The sequence below is a fragment of the Zootermopsis nevadensis genome, unplaced genomic scaffold (genome assembly GCF_977971745.1).
Source record: "Zootermopsis nevadensis isolate Lab colony 2312 unplaced genomic scaffold, Znev_1.0 Znev_ptg000009l, whole genome shotgun sequence".
NCBI classification, from domain to species: Eukaryota; Metazoa; Arthropoda; class Insecta; order Blattodea; family Termopsidae; genus Zootermopsis; species Zootermopsis nevadensis.
In genome coordinates this window covers 3,268,225-3,290,949 of record NW_028259141.1, presented here as the reverse complement: position 1 = coordinate 3,290,949, position 22,725 = coordinate 3,268,225, and the positions used below count along the sequence as shown (strand labels likewise).

Sequence of the window (22,725 nt, the reverse complement as noted above, 5' to 3'; positions counted from 1 at the left end):
TCCATCATTCATAACCATCCTGTCATGTTTAAATAATGGATACGCAACATTATCAGTTGATAGAGCGTTGAAGGTACAAGAATAAACACTACCTTATAAGTCGTGGTGAACGCCTTCTAACTGGTTTACCCATCAAACTACGTGTATCTCAGCCCTCGTGGCCAATGTCCGCAGTCAAGGAGGCCGTGGGGGTGGAAACTTCGAAGTCCTCCCTCTGTAGGCCTCATCTCCGCCTGGACCAGCAGCTTCAGGGCTCTGACGTCACCCCAGAGAACAGCCTAATTTCTCGATTTTGAGGCGAAAAATCCAATTGTCGGGAGTTGGTAGTCAGTCCAGTGCTTCAAAAACATTCGAGTGCACAAGAACTTGTCAGTGGGGCGCATTTTCATACACTTTTTATTCTTATCCACCAAACTACGTGCTTTATTCATCCGCCGGTCGAATGCGGTAAATTATATTACCACAAAAACCTTTCCGATATTTGGGTAACCCTACAAATTGTACGGCACTTTACTTTTGAGACATCTGGTGGCATCCGTGTTAGTCGACAGTAATACAGAATTAAGCTAGTATTGTGTTTCCAAACAATAAAATAGGATTTATGAATGGATTTAATGCTCGGAGCTTCTGAAAGTGCGTCGTTAAATAATCTATGAATAAATAAAAGTGCATGGCCTATTCTAACCACACAAAATCAGCAGATTAATTCGGAAACACCCGGTAGCTTACGGGCCTCATCATTGAACGTGCGTCCTTTAATACGCCCGTAAAAATGACCCCAGAAACCAACATCGTAACAGAGACTCGAACCGAGGACTGTGTATTCGTGTCCGTGACCTTAGACCCCGTAATTTCCTCTCCGAAAAGAAAGAATTTTGCCTTGGCGTCGATTTCTTCTCTTGGGTGCCTTCCCGTCAACAGAAACCATCTTTGTCGGGTCTCGAACTCAGTGTCGAGGCCTTCGTTTCCGAAATCTCCTCTTCGAAGCAAAAAACTCTGATCCCTTCTTCTGTCTCGCTTAGTTTCGGAGCCAAAGGAACCGCCCTTGACGGAAATCGAACTCAGGACACTTCTTCCAGAGTTCTTACCTTCCTGCGTTCTCTCACTGGTCAAAATGAATAATCGGGATTCGAAGGAAGGAAACATTTTCCCTGTCGCAGGGGCGATGGGTTCAACAGCGCCCGGGCCCCTCAAAAACCGTCTTTAAAATCAAAAAATAATAAAAAACACGACGTTATTTTTAAACAAGGGCAAATTAAACTGCAAAATTTACTTCAAGCCTCGTTTCATTATTTTTAAATTAATTTCCTTTTACATAGAAAATATTTAATATTAACTTTTGATTTCTTACAAATTATAACTTGGAGTAATCCAATTTGTATTTCTTTAACTACAAAGAATGTGTAAATATGAAACGCAGGTGTTCTTATAAAATACAAACACGTGCAACAATCTCGGCTGGCATGCCATAAGGTTCATTTCTCCGTCCTTATGCACGCTTGAATGAACCGTATTGCACTCCCTCTACTGACTGTTGCGTCACAGGTTATGTTGGTATAAATAGCAGGCAACAATCGGCTTTCGTCACTCTGGTTCGAATTGTGCTGCGAAGAGGTTTTGGATTAAGTGCTTCGAGAACGAGATACTTTTGTGTTGCCTTATTTCGCAAATAACTTTCGGAATAACTCGTGGATTTACGTTCTACGATTTAGTAACGATTTTGTGACAGTGTCTCGCACTCGCTCGATTAATATTTAAATTATGATTCAACCTTTGCTGCCTGTGGACATCGAGGTCTCCTGCTATTCACATAGGTGAGCCAAGGGTTTCCTTTTTAATATTATTGCTAATTACATGTACAGGTTATCATTTACAATTGTGAGAAGGGTTATTGCAGTGACGCGCTGTCTCTTACGAAAGTTCTTCCCTTCTGGAAGCTGCCGGTCTCCGCATTCCTGTTCGGAATCTGAGAGACTCTTCTCTGTTCAGTTGCAGCCCTTCGTTTAAAAATAGTCCTTTTGCTGGACGCTCATCAACTGGTGATGCTGTCTGCTGGGGCGTGCACGTGTTTGTAAGGAAGATGGCTTCCCGTAATCACATTTTACGAAATTCTATTTTATTTGATTTATTTAAATTATTATTACAAACATTTTTATTTGTGCATTAACGTCCTATGCACTCGTGTGTTGTTCGATAATCTCTTTCTTTGTAACCTTTTCAACTTGATTGTTGTGTTCGTCTCGCGTGCTGTATCTGTAATTGGCTATTGAATTTTTATTTGTAATTTTCTGTTTCATCGTGAGGATTGGTATGCAATTGTTAAACATTGTTGTTGTTGTGCTCCAAATACTGTCTGCATTTATGGTAAATAGTTCAATTTCTACAGCAATAGTAAAAAATTCGTAGCTCTTTTAATCCGAAGATGGTCCAAAGAATATTTAAGAATTCCGAATAGTCGCTGCTTACAGAGTAACCCTTAAACACGGAATGAAGCGTTAACTCGTGTACGAACTCGCACTCGGTTCGAAGTTTCGTGAAAACTGTGAAGTTCTTCTTGAAGTTCAGTGCGGAGCAACGAAGCTTAGTAGCTTATTGCTTTTGAGTTTGAAACGATGACGAACCAACTGACAAGTATAAAATCTTCATGTTAACTGAAGGAACGTAAATTCTGTTTCTGGGAATTGAAATCGAAGTTGCTTTCACCGAAAGTGCAGGAAACGTTTCTTTAATCCGATTTATCCTGCAGTGCGTCCAAGGATGAATAATACATACAAAATATCTTATCCCTGGATTAATTTTTAGTATAACAACAGACGCCACGGTGGTCTAGCGGTTAGAACGCTGGCCTTGTAATCCTGGGGTCTCGGGTTCGATTCCCGGCGGTGCCCGAATTTATAACTTGTGTTGGGCAAGGCCGTGGTCTAGGCAACACGGAGTTTTCCTCCGTGGCATCCCAACAATTACTCCATTCACACACAGAAGAAGGCAATGGCAAACCACTTCTGGATCATCTGCCAAGAACGTATATGAACAGGTCCCAGTCCGAGAAATGTATGGAAGGATCCTGTTCATATGGACCTGTCGTCAGACAGAACACTAAATAAAAATAATAATAACAGACTAATCGATCGGTCAAAGAGCAAAATATTAATAATATAAATATAAGAATACGTAGTATAAATCTGTATTTGAATTTAAAGGGCACTGATGCTATAATAGCATTGGAAGGTAATAAGATGTATCTTTTTTGACTGCAGGTGCCTGAGGACCATGGAGAACGTTGAGACATTGATAGACGACCTGATTGGTGCTGGAAAGAAAGAAAAGTGTGGAGACCAAATATTAGCAGAACCTTTGTTTATGATATTAAATCATTTTGCTCGCATGGAGAAAGAACTGAGCGACCTTCGTGAGAGGAACAGAGACGTAGAGGATCTAAGAGCAAAAGTCAAGGACTTAGAGAATCAACACGTGATTGAGATGAGAATCACGCACGGAACCATAAACGGACTGATTCAGGTAGTCTCAAATATCATGGCCGAAAACGAGGATCTGAAACAGCAGATTCAGAGCTTTCGTGGCTGCCACCACCAGGAATTGGCGCCAGCCTCCAGTGAGAATTGGGACGAGGACTGCAGTGAGAACTGGGACGAGGACTGCAGCGGCCAGGGCGCTGACCAAGGCAGATTAGATGAGGCCGACCTTCCGAGGCTCAAAGACTTCGAGCCGCTCCAACTTCTGGGGACAGGAGGCAAGTACGATTTCTTGTAGTAAAAACTTCGCAAATTAACTGTGGATTTCTCTGCTTAGAAAATATGGCCCTGATTTTGTGAACCGCTCCAGTAGCAGTAAATCAGCTGAGACAACAGCAATGTAAGTGGAAAGAATGGAGCTTAACCTCCGTCTAGGAACACTCACAATGAATATTTTAGACGTCAGTTACAAGAGTTACTCCATTCAGACATTTGCTAATATGAACAAGTGTTGTAGGATCTAAACTCAGAGCCAAGTCTTGATTAATAATGTTCCATAAAATTAAGCGTCAGAATATCTGAGAACGTTTATTGCTTCAAGAAGATGGTTGCAAATAGCTCGGGATTTTGTTCTGCCGAGCCTAAGGCAATCAAAATTTTCTGTCAACGACACTTTTCTCTTTCTGATGACCGATGATTGACATTCTTCTTGAATGTCATCTGCGAAATGTTGTTAGTGGAAATCGAGCCCCTACTAAAGGTACAGGGCCAGAGGAGGGAACCCACATTCAGAAATAACCCGCTTCTTCCTTTGATGTAATTGATATTTTAATTTTCTGTTGTGATAACGCTCTACTAAAATATTTCACGATCACCGTTGATAAATGACCAATAGATGGCGATACATATTGTACCTTTTTTCCTTTAACATTTTCAAGCTGAAAATTAGAAATTACTAAAAATGCTGTAGACCGTACGCTCTTGAACAACATTTCTTTATGGTTGAATATTGATTAATCAGATTGTTGCATGGAATTGGTGTGACTGGGTCAGTGACCCTCCAAAGAAGATTCAAAGCATAAACATTATAGGAGTAAGTGTTTAACAAAAATAATTCTGATTATATATGATGTATTATTACACATAGAAAATATCGCAGAGCTAAGTGGGATTTCTTTCTGTTCGTGTCACCCGACACGGCCATTTATAGAAGCTACTTAAGATTCGGGCTCTGATCTTTCAGAACGACGACACTGGTGGCGAGTGGTTTAACTGCTTCTTGGATAATGGGCCTGTGCAGAACGTGTATCGAAAAATATTACCTTTAGTCATGAAGGCTTGATATTGCACACACAACGTTTTACAGAATTCATGCTTAGTGAAGAGAGAGGGTCTACAAATATCAGAGCCCTTGTTGAGGACATAGTAACAGGAAACATGATTGCGTGCTGTTCCAGGTTATGGAAAAGTATACCTAGTGCGGAAGGTCGGCGGCGTAGATGATGGCACTAAATATGCTTTAAAGACGCAAGACATTAACGAAATTATGTCTTGTGAGGCTTTCCGCCAGCAATATCGTACCGAACGAGAGTTACTCGAGAAGGGCCTGGAGGCTCCATTCATGGTTGGTCTCTATTATTCATTCGAGACACAATCGAACTTGTGCCTCGTACAAGGTGAGTACATTTGAGACGTGGAGTGAACAATACAGTTCACAGCAAACAAACCACCCCAAACCTAAATTTAGGAAAAATTTAATAAAATTTGTAACAAATAATTCACCACTATGCGCAAAAGTAAAATTCTGCAGTCTGAAAATTGATAACCACCTAAACTGGAAGAATCCTGCTGATCAAATGACTCTGAAGTAAAGTGTTACAGTCAGATACATGTTTCAGGTTGTCAGTATTGACACACTGAAATCAATTTCACCCACTATCAATCCATTATGAATCACAGAATAATTGTTGGGAGCAGATTAAAAAGGCATGATAATTCTTTTGGAGATTATTGTACTTATATGAATGATTAATCATCACAGTCATTAATGTGGTCCTATTAACAGTGGTTTCATTGTACAATTTTAATAATTTTTTGTCATAAAATCGATACTGATGCTTAGTTTTGCATTATTTTTGAAGCTTTCTAGTGTTCTGTCCCATCCTTGTATTTTAAGTATCGCTTGGCTTGTGTGGAATTCAGTACGTAAGTCGGGTCACTTGTAACTAGTCCATTATAACAGATTTCACACGGACTGCTTTAAAGGTAGAAATATTTTTTTCTAAGGGCAATGGTTTGTGGAATGCATGTAGCTAAATGTTGCGTCTTCTAGGTCAGTTCAGTTCGCTGCTCAGAGAGACAAGCTGTATGCATGTGAAAGTCTCCCACTGACTAATGTTTGTCACATCCCACATACATTTCGACTAACAAGTGCTGTGTATCGTGGTATTGACACATATTTGTTCTGTTCATCTTCTGTGAGTCATGTTTACAGAGGAGTGGACAGTGTACATAGTAGGCCTGTAAAAATAAATTCCACTGCCAGTTAAATGTTTTTATAACACAGCACGGACAGTGGCCACCATGTGGACCATAGGAAGAAGGGTAGGAGTAATATTTATCTTGACTGAAAACATCGTGTGAAGGGTGAACTATCTTTCAGTCTTTTGGAGAGCGTCATATGGCAGTAACACTGTTTTCTAACTGAATATACAGCAGAGTACTTTGCACTGTCCTCTGGTAGCAGTGAGTGTCCTTATGGTAACTAAGTTTTGTTATTATTGTTCCAGACTATTATGCAGGTGGCAACCTGTTTGATCTGTTGTGGGAGTTGGGAGGAATGTTTACAGTTGATGAATCAAGAATGTACCTGGCAGAAATCATTGAGGCTGTGGAGTATCTGCATAAGGTAGGCAAACAGTCCAACTGCAGTTCTCTGCAATCAAATGTGTAAGAAGGTACTATGAAACCTGAAAGTGCTTGATTGATTGTGTGGCTACAGAATTTCAATGCGTGATTTATTCACTGCATACCAATCATTTACGATTTCTGTGGGAAAAGTCTGAAATACTAAGAAAGTATAGTAATTGTAGCTTATTTCCTATGAATAATTCTTTCAGCTCTTATAGGGGCACATTTGATTAGCATTGTCATGTTTATGACGTCAACAACAATTTTCTTCTGTACTGTGATTGGCTGCCATGGAACTTGTATGTTATTCACTTTTAGCATAACAGTATGCGGTTGCGTGGTCCCATTAGGCAATCTGTACTCTCCAAAAACTGTGGTGACTTGGGGTGTGCCTGAGAAGAACTTGATCACTGGCAGGAGTGTGGCAACAGACCACACTAGGCACCATATTGATAGCTATGTGTCTTTCACCAGTCCTGTCTGCATTTTGTTCATTATCTCAGCTAATTACCTCGTGGTAAGAAGCGGCTGTATCACCATTAGCGTCAACCACGCACAGTAAAGAATTTGTCAACTAGGACTTTCTTAACTCAGACCATCATTATCTAATTTCTGGAAGTCTTTTCATTAATTAAAGAACTTTGACTGGTCGGATGTTTGGCATTTGAATCCAGAAAGTTTTATATCACATTAGCTGCAGTTCTGTAGTTCTCGCCTTTCGTGAAGGCCTCCATCTGTGCCACTCCTCGAGAAGCTAGAAGAGCCCCCCTCCCGCCTTCCCTCGCCTTGAATTGAGAAACTGAACGAGAATTATTTTAATAGTGTACTGTCCGTCTGGATACTGACATTTCCATTTACCCCTTTCTGTGAAGTCCCAGACTCTGTAAACTCCACTGTTGAAGCAGGGAAAGTTGACCAGGTTCATCATCTGAACAAAAACTGATAATTAAAAATAAATAACATCAAAATGGAGCATACACTTGAATATTCTGTAGAACATCCCCCTTTGACTCATTCGAGTTTTTATATTTGCATATGGGATTAATGACAACCCATGCTCTAACAAGTTCCGTTTCACTTTTGTTAGTTTCTTGTTCTCTTTCTACTCGTTTCCTTCGTACGCTCCAAATTCTAATGTGTCTGTTTCTGTACATATTTTGTGTAAAGTGCAGGACAATGCCAATGTATTACATTGAGTATTGTATTCTTGACTCTTATGATATAAACAAAATCTGAAATAAAAATGTACAATTGTCACTCAGGCTAATGTACGATATTACTTTTGAAAATAAATTAAATGGTTTGGGTGGTGATGGTAAAGGTGAAGCTTCTCTAGCGCCTCAAACACCTTCATGCCAACCCTGTGCACATAAGAAACAAGGTAGATCCTCACTCATAATCATGGTTGAAGCCACAGCTACAGTTCAGTTTGGTATTTAATTTTATCAATAACAGTAATAAATATGACAGCTTAGTTCAGGTGATATGTAGCAGAAAAGCAAAATACTGATACTGCATTTCACTACCACAATAAGAATGCAAAATATACCATATTTTATCCATTCTGTACAAGGAATTTATTTGTTAATTTGTCTCTTTCAGCTTAGAGTCATACACCGCGACCTAAAACCAGAAAATATATTGGTGGACATCCAAGGCCACATTGCTGTTGCGGATTATGGCCTGTGCAAACAGTTTGTCTGCTCTAAAGAGGTAAATATTATATCCACCTTATCTTTTGTTCAGTGTACGTACAAAGACACATGAGCTGTGGATGCAAGCGCTATGTGGACCGCTGTCCATCAGGCAGTGCCCTTTATTTGAGGGAAGTCAAAGTACAAGACCCATAAAGAGTCGACATGTTTCAGGTGCCTTAAATTTGACCAGTGTGTGTTTAAGTATAGTGTAACTAAAAGATGTCGCAAGGCCTGTGACTTTTACGGGATAAACTTGAAGTGTACGAGTATAATCTCTCCTGAAGTTTGGTAAGTAATTGCTGTTATTCTATTCAGAAGCCATTAATATCTTGTCTAGGATACCCAGCATTAGAGGTCTAAGAAGCTTAAACATGTGCCTTACTTTCAAAAAAAGGGTAATACTGGATACCGAAAGTTATAAGTCTTCTTTATTTCACACTACAGTCCTTGGTGGACCCTTTGGTCCTTAGTGTAAATAATAGTTGATGATAAATTTTGTGGCACGTACAGCCTACTGAGTAGTGTCGCAGTTAAAGGATATTACGTACAGTAGGTTGGATGTGTAGGTAGAGAAGAAATGCTGCAAAATATTTCTAGGTAAGTCTCTTGGAAAATGGCAGCTTCAGAAACCATTAAGGTTAAGAAGCATAGCATTAAGAGGGATGTTACAGAAATATATTTTGAAGGCAGGAGGTGAATGGAAGTCGCTCAGGACTGTGTCCAGTGGTGGTCTTCACTTTTTGATATGATCAATTTTCTTCTCTGTTACCAGACACTTTGTAGTTGTTTTGTGCCCCAAATTCCTGTCACAGTTACTAAAATTGTTGTTTCCATCTTCAGGGTGATCGTGCGTATTCGCAGTGTGGCACAAGTCAGTACATGGCGCCAGAGATATTCATCGGCGAAGGCTACAGCTATGTAAGTTTCTTGTCCATTAACAGTATGATAATAATGAGCTCTTGGTTTTATGTAACTGAACCTAACGCGTGATTAATGTAAACTAACAAGAAAACACATTATAATAATCTGAGGGTTTGGAGCCACAAGCAGTAACTTCATGGAATTTGTAAGGACACGTGCATAAACTAGTCGATACACATGACAGGCATTCAACTGAATGCGGTGCAGTCAGCTGCCTGGCATCTGGCATGATGACATGCATTCTTGTCATATAAAGGAATTTGAAAGCCAAGTACTAGCCAGTCACTGAAATTGAAATTAAGTGTTGTTTAGACTTTTTTCCTTATGTGACTCAGCATGAAAGTTGCTTTAAGTGTCTCCCTGTGTCGTGTTACACCCAAAAACAGAAAGAAAAATGGTGTAGCCATCACCAAACTTCAAGCTTCAAAGCCATGGAAATACTTCATGTTCTTTGGCTCACAGCTCCAAGTTACCAGTACGGCATTGTTAGTTTTGCTACATATCGAGTTCTCAGCTGTCTTTACTTGCCTGGGCTCCAGTGTTCATTGTTGCAATGTCGTAGACTTTTGCTGTGACCACGTAGTATGTAATTTGGTGGCGGCTACTTCAATGACTCATGTAAAGGATGAGATTCAAAAACAAAATATTCTGGGTGTACACGTGAGATGTATTCCATTTCGTGTCAGTCCTCACAACAAGGAATTCAGGGTTGACTGTAGCCAATTCTAACAAAGTGGAAGCCACTGTTGGCACTGCACAACATCCTGATGTACCCCCAAAAGAATCCTATAAGGGGATGAAGTTCATGTACACAACGTGGCCAAGTCATATTCCCACCCTTGTCAATAAAATTCTCTGAAAACTTTCGATTCAAGACTCTATCAGTTACTTGTAAAAATGTGGAGGAATTCTGTCTTGTTGCTACAGCGTGTCAATAGGACACTCTTCTTCCAAGATGGGCGGCGAGGGATTCCTCTGCTTAAGATGCCATTTTAACATCTGTGAGTGTAGCACATCTTGTGCAAAGATGGAAACTAAAGCAGCACGAATTAAAAACTTGCTCATATAAACTTCTCAAATGAAATTAGTTCATATTCCCCTGCCTCTCGGTTCACATTGAATTGGGATGCGTTACATGCTCACTCTCTGTATGAAAAAAGGACTTGACCTGAAACACAAAGAAATATTTGTGAAAACTTGTTGCAGTAGACAGTATTGTTGGAGGACGGCAGTTCAGAAGATATGAAGCGAACATAGAACATTTCTAGGTGTTTTCATTGCAAAACTATAGAAAAATGTTCCTGTTTGCTTTGCCTTTTTTGTCTGTCCTCTTCTATAGCAGTTTGATAAACTCTGAATGGGTTTTAATGGCTTTTGATAATTTTCTTGATTTGACTGTTGATGTCATTTATGTAGCTGTATAATGTCAGTTGTAAGCAGTGTTTAATAACGTGTTTTTACAAGGTTCTGACTGAGCACTCAAAGAAAACCACAACAAAATTCATCACAATCTCTGGCTGGCTAAGAATCAAACTGATAGTTGTAAGAAGTAGGTAAAGGAAGGAAAATCATTATCAAACTTAGGAATGAAGATATCCGTCTTCTGGGTTATTGCGCTGTGTAGTCTGATCGATGTTAACCAACGTTTCAGAGGTCATACTGCCTCCGTCATCAGGGCGATGAATATGCCAATAGGGTGTGAGGTGCTGAGTTTATAGGCCGGGAAGTGAAAGGTGTAGCCTGCCCCGAGCCAATGGGAGCACGTGGGCGAGAGTGGGAGAGGGAGAGAAAGTAGAGAGAGAAAGGTGAGTTTGGTTGTATGGATCAGGGCTCTGAAAAGGGCCATGTTAGTGGTCTGGTTGGTTCTGGCGGCGCACTCTTGCTCGCTCTCGGAGTCCTCGAAGTGTGTGAATAAGAGGCTTCCAGGACCGGCTCAGGTGAAGTCCATCTTCGACCAGACTACACAGCGCAATAACCCAGAAGACGGATATCTTCATACTCACCGCTGTGAGAACCTCAAGTCTTACAAACTTAGGAATGTTACACATTATCCTGGAGGCAAGAAACTAAGAAACAATTCACTCTAACCACAAATTTTCTGTTTGTGGAGAACCTTGTCGAAAATGTATAAGAGTGTGGTGAAACAGAAATGTCTGATTGCAGCTAATACCTGTAATTTTAATTGTTGCAGGAAGTGGACTGGTGGAGTGTTGGAGTCACTGCATTTGTAATGATGGTCGGGCACAGGCCCTTTGAATATGATGAACATCAAAATGATTCAGCACTTTGTTGGTAAGTATTTTGCATTTGGAAAGAGTTCTGATGTATGTGTTTGCTGTGAACATCATTTTCCTTTGAACACATTTCAGTACAAATTAGGTCATTGTTAATGGATGACCGTCTGTTGTCATGAGAGTAAAATTGGTGTACACGCTTGAAACCTGAGGAGAATTAACCATAGGCGGAGGAACCAAATGCAGTTCCAACTATGACCACAATCTTTAACGAAGGAAATTTGTGCTGGTCAGAGACTGAATGTAAGGGACAGATAGGAAGGGTTCCAGAAGCTGAACGCTTACAACGTTTAACATTGACCATTTTCCTTATCTCTTGCATGACCTATGTCAGAGATTTACATGAAAATCAGACATTGACTAGGCCACTTATGGCAGCTTTGAGAAGCATTACAAACATTAATTGTGAAAGCATGTTTAACAAGTACAGTCTTTTAAGGCAAATATAAGAATGAACCTCTCTCTTGCAGCAAAATATTGCATGACAAGCCTGACATACCTTTGTGGTTCTTGGACTGTGAAGTTGACCTTATTGAAAGAATGTTGAAGAAGAATCCAAGACTTCGCTTAGGTGGGGGGAAACGCGGAGCTCAAGAAATCAAAGAACATCCATTTTTTGACGTAAGTTCTTTTACCATATCTGTTATCATATACAATAGGGTGTATGTACACTTTTAAGTTCTAAACTGTGCCTAAGCAAATTAACAACAGTGGGAAGATCCACACAGTTTGAGTTTATTGACGCTGTTTCTAGACAATTTGATTCTTTAAATCTTCAGTCAGCAAAAATTGTGATGTACATCCCGAGCAGAACAACTTGCTTGTAACAGATGCCACATGCCTAAGACTGAGTGCATAGCAATATCACAGTAAAAGGTTTACTATCACGGTGCATAATGTACTGCTGTCTCATCAGTATTTTAGAAGGACTCTCAGTACTTTCCATAAAATTGCCAACAATTTACTTAAAACCTTGACTGCATGACTGTGTGTCTAATCTCTCTCCCAGTAAGTGCAATATTTTGAAATAAATTGAATTACGGACTAAAATTTGTAGCCAAACTCAAGCATGTATTTCAATATCCTTGTACTTTCAGCACAACTAAAGAATCTTTTAAAATGTGGTGCTCTCACTTCTACTATACCAAGTTTTACTTTGCAATTAGTATTCTGGTACATATTAGTAATGTTTGTGCTTCGTCCTACAGGGCATAAACTGGGGCGACGTGTCAAAAAGGCAGTTACGGATGCCACATTCTCTGGATTTTGAGTGGGAGGGCGTCAGTGACATTAAACATCTTGGAGAGGACGAGGTGTCATTTCTGTCGCCAGGCGATAAGAGTGGCAACAACGAGGTGAGGGAAAGTGATTTGTCTGAAGTTCTGTTATGATTTGCATAGCAATAAGGTTTATTAGCAGTGCCAAATGTTGCACTATACCAACTATAACGCTTTTACGGTCTTAAAATGTAATGATGTTGTGTTTGTCCTAAGGCCTTGGCTAGTATTTGCGTGTGTGAATGTGTATTGTTTTATTGTAACTGACATCTTCACATTCCCAAAAGACATTCCTTGCTCTTGACATCCCGTCACTTTTAGTTTGGGTGGGTGGGGTGGATTGAATTCATGTGCTGAGGATAGGGTCCAGTGGCTGACTTACGAACAGAATGAAGAATTTTCAGGTTTCATAAAAGCAAAGCATTTTTATTAGCTGATCTAATATTAGTTTCTCAGGAAGGAGACTGTTCCACGGAGTTAGTTTATTATGGGCCAAAATAGAAACAAATATAAGTGCATATATTATTACCAATTTAGATCACAAAAATTGGTTAATACAGAATGAACCAAAATGTTTCAGTGGTTTGTGTCTTTGAATATAGTAAACTAAAGAAAGAAAGAAGGAAACAGCAGAAATTAAATTTCAAAACTTTATTAAACTCCTGTAACAACAAACACTGCAGAGTTAAGTGGGAAATTTTAACATGGAGTAGCAGGACATTGAGATAAATGACTCGCAATCATCTGCAGTGAACTGAAGTAAGGTAACTCAAAGAATTTTGAGATGTAGGTCTGTAAGTCAATTGTTCACAGAGTGAAAGTTGCTTCTGAATTACAGCATCCCAATGACGTAATTTCTGGTTGATGACTCTCAGAATACAAAATGAGATGAACAGAGCATGTACAAAATTAATTTTCATTGCCTTAAAATTTTTTGGTACACAGTCCCATTATCATAATCTCTTAATTAAGACATCTGTTTTTATTTAACACAATGGCAGGTGTCCTTTCTTTGTTTCTTTCTTGTTTCCTTCATCCCATGCCTTATTCTATACCCTGTTTTTTGAAGGAGACAGCCTTGTTGCAGTGTTATTAGAAAGGCTGACTGTCAGCTAGCTCTTAGTGTGTTAATGCATCACATATACAGTGGCAGCACTGTATCTACATACTAAGCGCTTGAAAGAAGAGCAGCGTTACTTTACTGTTTACATTTTATCATCTTCTTTTAATAAGACATACTTTATTATCTTATCAACATCATATTAGGTAAGTTCCAGTACATTTGAATTTACTTGCTATTTTTTTAATTTTGTTATTGGTATTGCAGGCATGCTCTTACATCAATCCAGGCTTGAAGGCTAATGGATCGCAAAGAAGAAGAAATTCTCGGCAATTCTGAAGTTTTGGCTCCTTCAGTTTATTGGAATTGAGCTTGTAACATAACCAATTTTATATTTATTTTAATTTTGTACAATAAATGATATTTACCATTGAAACATACACTTGAATATAAACAGATTATTGGATAAACAGCTACATGTTTAACCATTTTTATAATTTTTAAGTTTTTCCAAAATATATTCTTATATCTGTGTGTGTGTCATCAGTTGACTGTCGCAGTAGTATGCAGCAATGAAGACAATTATGTGACATTACTAAATACTTGTAGGAAAACTATTGCAGTTAGAACTCCATTCTTCACAGGCTGCATCCATCAGACTAAGACGCAAAACATTCAGAATCAGTTCCTTTGCAATTTTCAATCCACTCAAACTGTCGGCAAATTACTGTAGTTGAGGCAACATGCTTTATTTCCTATGGCACCGTGTTTTGGCTTTCTCAGGAACACAAAGGGAATGGGTGGAAAGCCTGGAAACAAAACTACAGTGTTAAGGGAATCATTCTTTAAAAGGAATTGTTTCCAATATATCGTGGTATGAAGGATTATCAAGAGGGGCAAAAGTTGCGCCGATCACAAGTAGTGAAGGCAGAGGCAGACACATGATGGGTTGAATAACTGCAAAGAAACTGCTGCTGACACTCAGGAACATGCGAGTTAATACAAAAGAACACCTTACATAAAATGAATGCACTTCTCATAATAAACAATGCTCGAGAAGCAAACAATACTTGCTGAAACAGAACACAGCAGAAATGTAATTAAGAGTGCAGTAGTTCCAGTGATCTTTTGTTGCTAAGTACTCACTTACCATTCTGTCAGTAAATGACTTTCTGGGTTACCTCTTAGATGGTTTAAGTGAGCAGGTATTTTTTATTTTAATATTGGTATACAGTAAATATCTCTCTGTATTCATTTTACCTCTACTTAAGTGTTGCAATTTTATAGTTCTTGGAAGGTGTTGATGGCAGAAGCAGACCTCTGGATGGAGGAACTTGATATAACGATACTAAGTGTTTCGCTTTGTTCCCTCTAGAAAGATCTGAAGAGTTTCTGGTCATTAGATACCAAAATGCAGTGAAATCTATGACCGATATGCTGATGGCAATAATGAATGGACACTGCAAAAGGTGTCATAATACTGCAATGTTGTCTGCTGTTATACCATAATTAAATGTTTTGATGAAATTACAGTAATTCCAGTACAGTCTTTCACAGCTAAGAGTTTTAACTCTGTGTTGCTGCTTTTTCAACGTGAACATGGCCTTTGCAGTTGTTCCCTCCTTGAGAACTTTAAGTGCGTCTTCATACTGGCAACAAAGAGTTTGTCTTGATGCCAAGTTTTTCATACTCCAGATGCATTCATACGCCAGGCGATGAAATTAATTATGTGTCATGACACAATAATATGAAGAATAAATGCAGATTAATTGCCTGACACCTGCAATAGATAATATATGTGCATGCATTTCAATTAAGGATTGTGATCTACTCCTAAAATCAATCCAAGATGAATCTCGTATAAACAAATGGTCACAGGTGCCTTGTGAGAGGCTGCAGCAATGAAGCATCAGTTCGAAAGTAATATCTGGATGGGAATAATTGGCGATCACATTAAGAGTTAGTGTTAAAACTCTTAGGGTGTCTTATGTACATTTTCAGTAGAATTACCTTGAATACTATTGGCTGTACCATTGACAGTGTAAAAAACTGTGGTTTACGCAAGGCTAAGCTCCTGTTCATTTTACCTGCAACATAAAGTGGCTTCTGGCCTCTCATCACACACATTGATGGATGAGATAAACCAAATTGACTTTGTGGCCTCTGTGGCCCGATTTCACATCTACCAACTCCTACCTGTGGGGGAATCTGAACGGCATAATTTTGTTGGAAAGAGTCAACATGAATTACTACCTTTGGCATTTGATTCAGTGGCTGGGACAACAGTAGCACATATGACTGGAATTTTTCATTGCACTACTATCAGGAATTCTTGGTGCATCAGTGGTCATTTATGCACTCAATGGAAGAAGCAGCATTTTCAGAAAAGAATTGGGGGGGGGGGGGAGTCTTTTTAAAAGTTAAGATGCTGTTAAACTATGCTTAAGTACAAAAATGAATGTGCTTTTAATAAGCTGTTTTACTTGTCTCATTTGATTTACTGATGCTTCCAAGTCTCACTAATCAAGTGGTTGCAACCCTATGTTTATAATAATTTTCTGAGTTTGCTTTAAGAAAAAAACACAATCATTATGTTTGATGCATACAATTAAGAAGAACCAACTATTTGGTCATTTCTAATTATCTGCATAAGTTACCCAAAACACTGATCTAGAAGACATCCTATTGTTATATTTCAGAAGAATTATATAAGTGCTTAATGATGCACTTGCCAATAATTTGTGTCGTAAAAGAGCTTACCTTTTCCTCCATATATTTTTACAGTACCATTTTATGTACAAACTTTCATATAAAGTATCCTCAATGACTTTCATGTAGTCGGGTTATCTTGCATGAGGCATCTTTGCAGATTACAGACGTTTAAAATACCACTTGTTAATATATCCACTTAACCAGTCAAGTGCAGGAGACTACGAGTTGCATTTGAGAAATCACTATTTCCAGCCAAAGAGTGGAGGACATATTCTTTAAAACTGAAATCAATGTTCTTCCTCTCCAATTGTGCAGACAATTAAAAAGGAAATTTCCCACATGCCTGTTTCAATCACATTTACATTGGGAGAATAACAGGGACATGACTGGAACCTGCAGCAAACATTCTAGGTGTTGAACGGTGCAGCTTGTTGTTTTCCTAATCATGTTGAATGTTTTCAAAAGATGTTTACAGTAGGAAGAAACAATCAGCATTCTAATACACAGAGTTTAAAACTAAGACTTTTTCTCTCTATAACTTTAAAATAACATTTTGTACTGTGATGTTTCCTTTGGTACAATGAGAGGTCTAAATACAAATTTATAGAATCAAAACTCTATCCAAGAAGACATTCTAAGAAGAAGATTCTAGATTTGGTGTGGTAGGAATAAGATTCATATTCGAAAATAAATTAGGATTTGATTAGCCAAGAACTTCATTGCGTCTTCAGTTTCCCACGCATAAGGTCAATATGAATGTAAATTTCTCTTTGCATAAGAATCATGGTTTGAGGTTGTCTCAGCAGTAGATGGAAGTGAGTGATCAGCTTCATTCTCCAGGTGATATACATTGTGAAAAGGAACTCAAGGACTGAGTAGGAGATTGGGTGGACTGCAGAGCTGGCCTGGATGTTGTTGATGAGAAAATTCCTGCTCTTTTCATGAATGGAATCCCAGTTATCCATCATGCCCATTCCATCCAGGCTCCTACATTGAGAAATGGGGGTTCATGAATGTAGTTGCATTACTGTCTTATTCAGCAGCTAAAATTGCAAGGAACTTTATCACAACACCTTCAAAATGTGTTGTATTGGTACATAGATCTCTGTCATGCCCTCCTCTTTCGTTCTGCTTAACACCTCATCATGCTTTCTTGTAATTAAAAAACACATTTATGCGATTCTGAATGACACGATTGGTTTTTAACGACAAAATGTCAGTGTTTTAATTTAATTTGCATTTAAATTGGTGTTCCTGTTGAATACCAGGGTGGTATTTGTGAATGAGCAAGGTTAACAGTTGTGGATTCATAACCTTAAAACTTCCTAATTTTCATCAAGCCTGTCCTGTTCTTCCTGATGCTTCCAACGATTCTGTACAAATCTTTACAATTTGGTGACTAATTACATGAGGTAAGTTAAAATGGTGTGTGTTACTAGTAAGTCAATATGTGTGAAATTCCAACTTCATGGCAGGTTAGGTGAGTTAGTTCAATTGAAAAAGTTTGATAGGCTTACAAAAAGTAAATAAACCTCAAAAATAATAACGGGTAAACGTGGTCATTAACTGCAAGAATATTTCTGATATTTCTTTCATACTCTTTAAGATATTTACAAGTTGTCTTGGACCCAAAATTCAAAAGCTATGGTTGGCAAAGGAATAAACCAACCAGTGAATCGGAATGCAGGATGCGAGTGATAGCAAGGGAATGAAGGAAGCTGATGGTCATACTCATACAAGAGGCATATAGTATATTCGTTGCAAGGCTGTTATACTTTTATCCGCATTAATGAGATGAAAAGGGAAATACACATCTTTACGTGGGGCACTGAAATGGTAGAGTGAGTACTTTATAGTGACATAACTATTGCTCTGTAACAGGAAACATGCTATTATGGTATAAAATTTAGGTTAAAACTTTGTTAGTTTTGATTTTAAAAGTAATTAGTTGTGTTGATATTACTGGTCCCGCTATTTAAGTAAAGAGCTTGCTTATATTTGCATGATGTTTTGATGCCTTTAGTTATCCATACATTGGTTTCAGACAATTTTTTCTGTCTCAGTAGCAAAACTTTTTTCAAATATGATTAAAAAGATGTTTAGAAAAGAACTGAACTTTGAATCTATATCACGATCACTGAGTATTAATTTCCAGTCTTCACTACCGATTCGTATAAATTCATTTATAAAGTGACTTCATTTATCACTCCAGTTACCTTTTTATCATTGCAAAAGTTAGAAATACGTTTATGCTTTTTATAACTAATAGCTGAGCATCATGATCAGACAGCCCATTTATTACCGGTTTAATTGAAATGAGTTCTAACCTGAAACTATCTACAAAAATATTAACAACGGCAGAGTTGGAGCTATTAAGATTAAATGTTACTGAAAGAGAATTTAGACATTTCTTACGGCAGCTTTCAGAGAGATAGTCAACATTTATATCCCCACAGAAACAAATTCCGTTTTCGGTTTGAAAAGGTAGTCTATAATGCTGTTTAACTTGTTAATAAATGTTTCAGAGTCACCTGTTGGTGCTCAGTATATTGCTATAAAACAATTTAGACAAATTAGTATCAAATTGTACAGCACGGCATTCTACGATTACATTATTACAATATCCTATTTCAGGTAGTGTCTTCCCACACGTTGTTGGAATCGACTAGGATTCAAAATATTTCTTTGTACGTCAAGAGTCCGTTCGACTCTATCACGGAGATATTTAGTGACTTCGTAATAGATAGAGACGAAAATCTTGGTGGCTTTGGTTGCTCTCCTCTGAGTTGTAACGCCGTGCAGTGTGGAAGAAGCTTACCAAGGTTTAAGTGGTCCTAGCTGCCATCATCATCGCCTTGTTCGTAAAGGCAGCAAGGACATATGAAATCTTGGTAAACCCGCGAACCCAGCGTTTTGAAATCGTAATACCCAACTTAGTGTCTTACGTTGGCAATAGTATCCTGCCACACTGCTGACTGTTTCCGAGAGCACTCTGGTGGCAAGAACAGTTGGAAACACCTGCTATTTGGCCCAACCATTTAGTTTAGCTGCTTCTCTGCAGCCATTACGGTGCTTTGGAGATTTCTAACCTAACTGTTAAAGTTTAAGGCATTTTCTGCTGTCTTTCTGCCTTCTTTAATTCTGTGTTTGAATTTGAAGAGAATATAAAAGACAGCTTCAGCTAAACTCTCGCCTTTTCTTTTTTTTTTACCTTTCCCTCCCTCCCGTGTCGTGGTGATAGAGTAGTATTCGAACTTCGTGTTAGTTTACTAGCTCTCACCCAGAGTAAATTGCTCGACCTGCAAACGCGCCTGATTCTTTCCATAATCTGGTGCTAAGGAAGAGCATACACACCCATTCTCTTATTTTTATATGTGTTGTATTTATGTGCATTATGTATATGTGTTGTATTTATGTGCATTATGTATTTGCCAGTAAAATGTAACAATTTAATCAAAGCAAGGAAGTTCGTTACTGCCACTAAAGTTTGTGTGTTATATTAAAGCCAAATAACTTTGAGAGAAACTGCTCCAGTGCCACTTTGCCTACCACAAATCTCCAGGATGATCTGACATGCGACTGGTATGAGAGCCAAGACAAAGTTTTTTCAATGATAAAACCTTGCACATTCTCTGGATGATGCTAAATTCTTAATCCACTTTCAAAGCAATAGCATAAAATAAGTATAGATATGCAATGAGTACACCAAACTAGACGTCTGTTTTCAGATCATATCATGTATTGAAACCTTATTAAATAAATATGAAAAGGGTAATGGTTATTGTTTTCAGTTGTGTGGCTAGTAGTGTGCTACCAGTCTGCTAAAATTTGAGGAATACGTGATGTTTTCTTGTCTGCTTTCCATACAAGCTTTACTGTTTGCTGGAATGTGGCTATCAATTATGCAGCCTGAATGCTACACCATTTGATCACATTTTCATGCACTAGAGGAGCAGAATGTTTCATCACTAGACCAGAGGTTCCAGCCATCGCATTCATGCTTGCTTCAGAGAAGAAAAAAAGAGAATTTGCCGTTTAAGCACAGAACGACTGTGACTCAGTTGAGCTGTGTTGTGTCCAGGTACTTCTCCTTTCACAAAAGATTCTTGTAATGATGGCAAATTAGCCCCTTTGTTTTAAGAATATTATTTTTGTTATCCTTATACTTTTTGGTACTAAAGAGTGAGTTTGTGGGAAGTAGATAAAAATGTTATTAAAGATATTTTTAGAAGAAACCGTTGTTAAGAAGAAAATGAAAATAATACAATATGGGAGACTCAGCCCACCTTCACCCAGCCTTAAGAATGTATGTAAGGACAAGTAAAGAAATGTACTCCAGGAATTTTATGTTTTGCTGCATTACCCATGGTTAATGGCTTGGAATAATCTGAAAAAACTGCCTAGATGGCCATGCTTGCTGCTTGAAGAAAGTCTAAATATTTCTATTTGAGGTGCCTCTCCTAACCTCGTAACTTCACAAAAAATAAAAAAATATAATGGAGAAATGTTTAGATGATTGAAAGGGTTGTCTGTTGCCATTTAGAGGTTATTGTAAATATGAATCACTCCTTGATAGAGGCAACTATATAGAATCTTCGCAACTGCTAGAAGATTATGATCATCTCCTGAGTGACCACTTAGAGGCAGCCACTGTTTTCAAGGGCACATCTTCGGTCTTTCAGAATGATTATATGAAAGCCGTCCATGAAGTGATCTAGATGGCATTTTATAGCAGATATAAGAACCACTTAATAAAGGATGAAACTTTAGATATTATTTTCATATTGATGTACATTCATGATGGTAAGAGGTTTTCTGCTAAAACACTTTCTTTATCTGGTTTTTAAATGCTGACATTTTGTTTCATGTAATTGCAGAAGGTGTGATTATAGATTACATCCACAAAATAAGAGAATTTCAGTCACCTACAAAATGATCATGACAAAGTGTTCTCACGTCTGTGACCCAACTCAAAGCAATGAAGAGGGTAAAATTGCACATGGGATATTCTGTAGGGGGAAAGTGCAGAATACTTTTTCACAAAATTATTGAGAACCAAATCGGTCATCTGTCAGCTTCTCTCTGAAGCAGTGAAATATTTGATCTTCTAGTTTACTAAATATGTAGATCAAATTATCCAATGGCAGTAGCTTGAGTAGCAGTCAGTTTGGCACTATACGAACTAACATTGCAGTAATACAGGGAAGATTAGTGTGGCCCCTGCACAAGGATTACATGGAAGATCGTGAAGCGTTTCGTAATTTTAATGTATTGTTAAAACTAATATCTCACTGTTTACAGTGGGCATTATAGTTTATCATATAACAACAAATGTAACTTGACTACAGGTCATAATTGATTTTGTTAGGTGAACGTTATTTGGAGAAAGTTTAAATACTGATCAATGAATGAGAGCCTGAGTGACATACTAGTACAGTATTGCCCAAAATAGGGTCTCCTTTGTGATTCATGACTTACAATATTCCTCAGTCCTGGGAAATTTCAGGACAACAATTTAAAGTAGGCCACACCTGCTGCCTCATCCTGCCACATCACTGAATCCAGACATCTTTTCGTCAGAAATTTACATGTCTGCACAAATTACCTGAACATCCAGATTATTGAGTATTTAGAATTGCCGCATTTCCACACTGGTCAGTTTTGGCCTCACTATTAACTGTACTTCAACATTAGACACTGCACAGCAGCTTTTATGTTTACCTTCTCATTTCAGGAGACAGACATACATAGAGACGATATGTTTGCAGATGTCGACACATTTCCTACATTAATTAGTTTGTATCTACTGAAGCGAATGTAGTTCTAGCATTCAATTTAATGTCTCTTATATTTGTCACCAGTTCTTGCTGTCTTTGTGTTCATTTCAACATCACACTAATTTTGAACATTGTCCATTGTTCGACATATATACATTTGAATGTTAGTTCTACTCATTTCTTGTGATGACTGGGTATTGGCTGCAGCAGTTGGGATCGTACCATGAACCCTACCAATACCAAAATACCTTAGGATCGTACCACGAACCCTTTCAGTACCAAAATACCTTTTAATATTAAACTTGTGTCTTAACTAACAGACTATTCTAGAATTCTAAGATGGGGTGCAGCATTGAGGTTCAAAACACAGTATTTGTCTTAATTAAGAGTTATTAACCTTCACCAGCGATGTGTTATGGAATATGTGAGGTCTAACTGGCCATATGTCAGAGCAGCTTGCCATAAATTATTAAACACCAGAGTCAATGTTCAGGAGTAGAGACTTAAACTTAAACACCAAGTTAAGACTACTCAGATGTTATATTCTCTCTGCTTTTATATGGCGCTGAATCGTGGACGTTGACTGAAGCTTCTTCAAAAATGT

General features: G+C 38.3%; 1 protein-coding gene, 1 long non-coding RNA gene and 1 other non-coding gene across 3 annotated transcripts; 2 read left to right on the top strand and 1 right to left on the bottom strand.

Annotated features, from left to right (window-relative positions):
• The first annotated feature begins 1,660 nt into the window (after positions 1 to 1,660).
• LOC147874349 (uncharacterized) lies at positions 1,661 to 14,072 on the top strand. The gene is made up of 10 exons (XM_087345479.1): positions 1,661 to 1,814; positions 3,258 to 3,751; positions 4,931 to 5,149; positions 6,263 to 6,381; positions 7,986 to 8,096; positions 8,921 to 8,998; positions 11,193 to 11,293; positions 11,766 to 11,916; positions 12,504 to 12,650; positions 13,900 to 14,072. Exons 1-10 carry the CDS (start codon positions 1,762 to 1,764, stop codon positions 13,969 to 13,971), a joined length of 1,545 nt encoding a protein of 514 aa, XP_087201605.1. The 5' UTR covers positions 1,661 to 1,761; the 3' UTR covers positions 13,972 to 14,072.
• LOC147874348 (uncharacterized) lies at positions 12,978 to 19,322 on the bottom strand. The gene is made up of 2 exons (XR_015534284.1): positions 19,163 to 19,322; positions 12,978 to 15,412 (listed from the first exon to the last, which is right to left on the bottom strand). It is a non-coding gene; the product is annotated as an uncharacterized LOC147874348 (long non-coding RNA).
• A 2,180-nt stretch (positions 19,323 to 21,502) lies between these two features.
• Positions 21,503 to 21,609, top strand: LOC147874347 (U6 spliceosomal RNA). Its single transcript, XR_015534368.1, has one exon. It is a non-coding gene; the product is annotated as a U6 spliceosomal RNA (small nuclear RNA).
• Positions 21,610 to 22,725: the final 1,116 nt, after the last annotated feature.

What these genes read in the sequence shown, in the direction of transcription:
- LOC147874349 (XM_087345479.1), top strand. Translation starts at nt 1,762, where the DNA reads ATGATTCAACCTTTGCTGCCTGTGGACATCGAGGTCTCCTGCTATTCA. An exon ending in AGTTTGTCTGCTCTAAAGAG is followed by an intron (nt 8,097 to 8,920) that starts GTAAATATTATA and finishes TTCCATCTTCAG; the next exon opens with GGTGATCGTGCGTATTCGCA. An exon ending in AAGAACATCCATTTTTTGAC is followed by an intron (nt 11,917 to 12,503) that starts GTAAGTTCTTTT and finishes TTCGTCCTACAG; the next exon opens with GGCATAAACTGGGGCGACGT.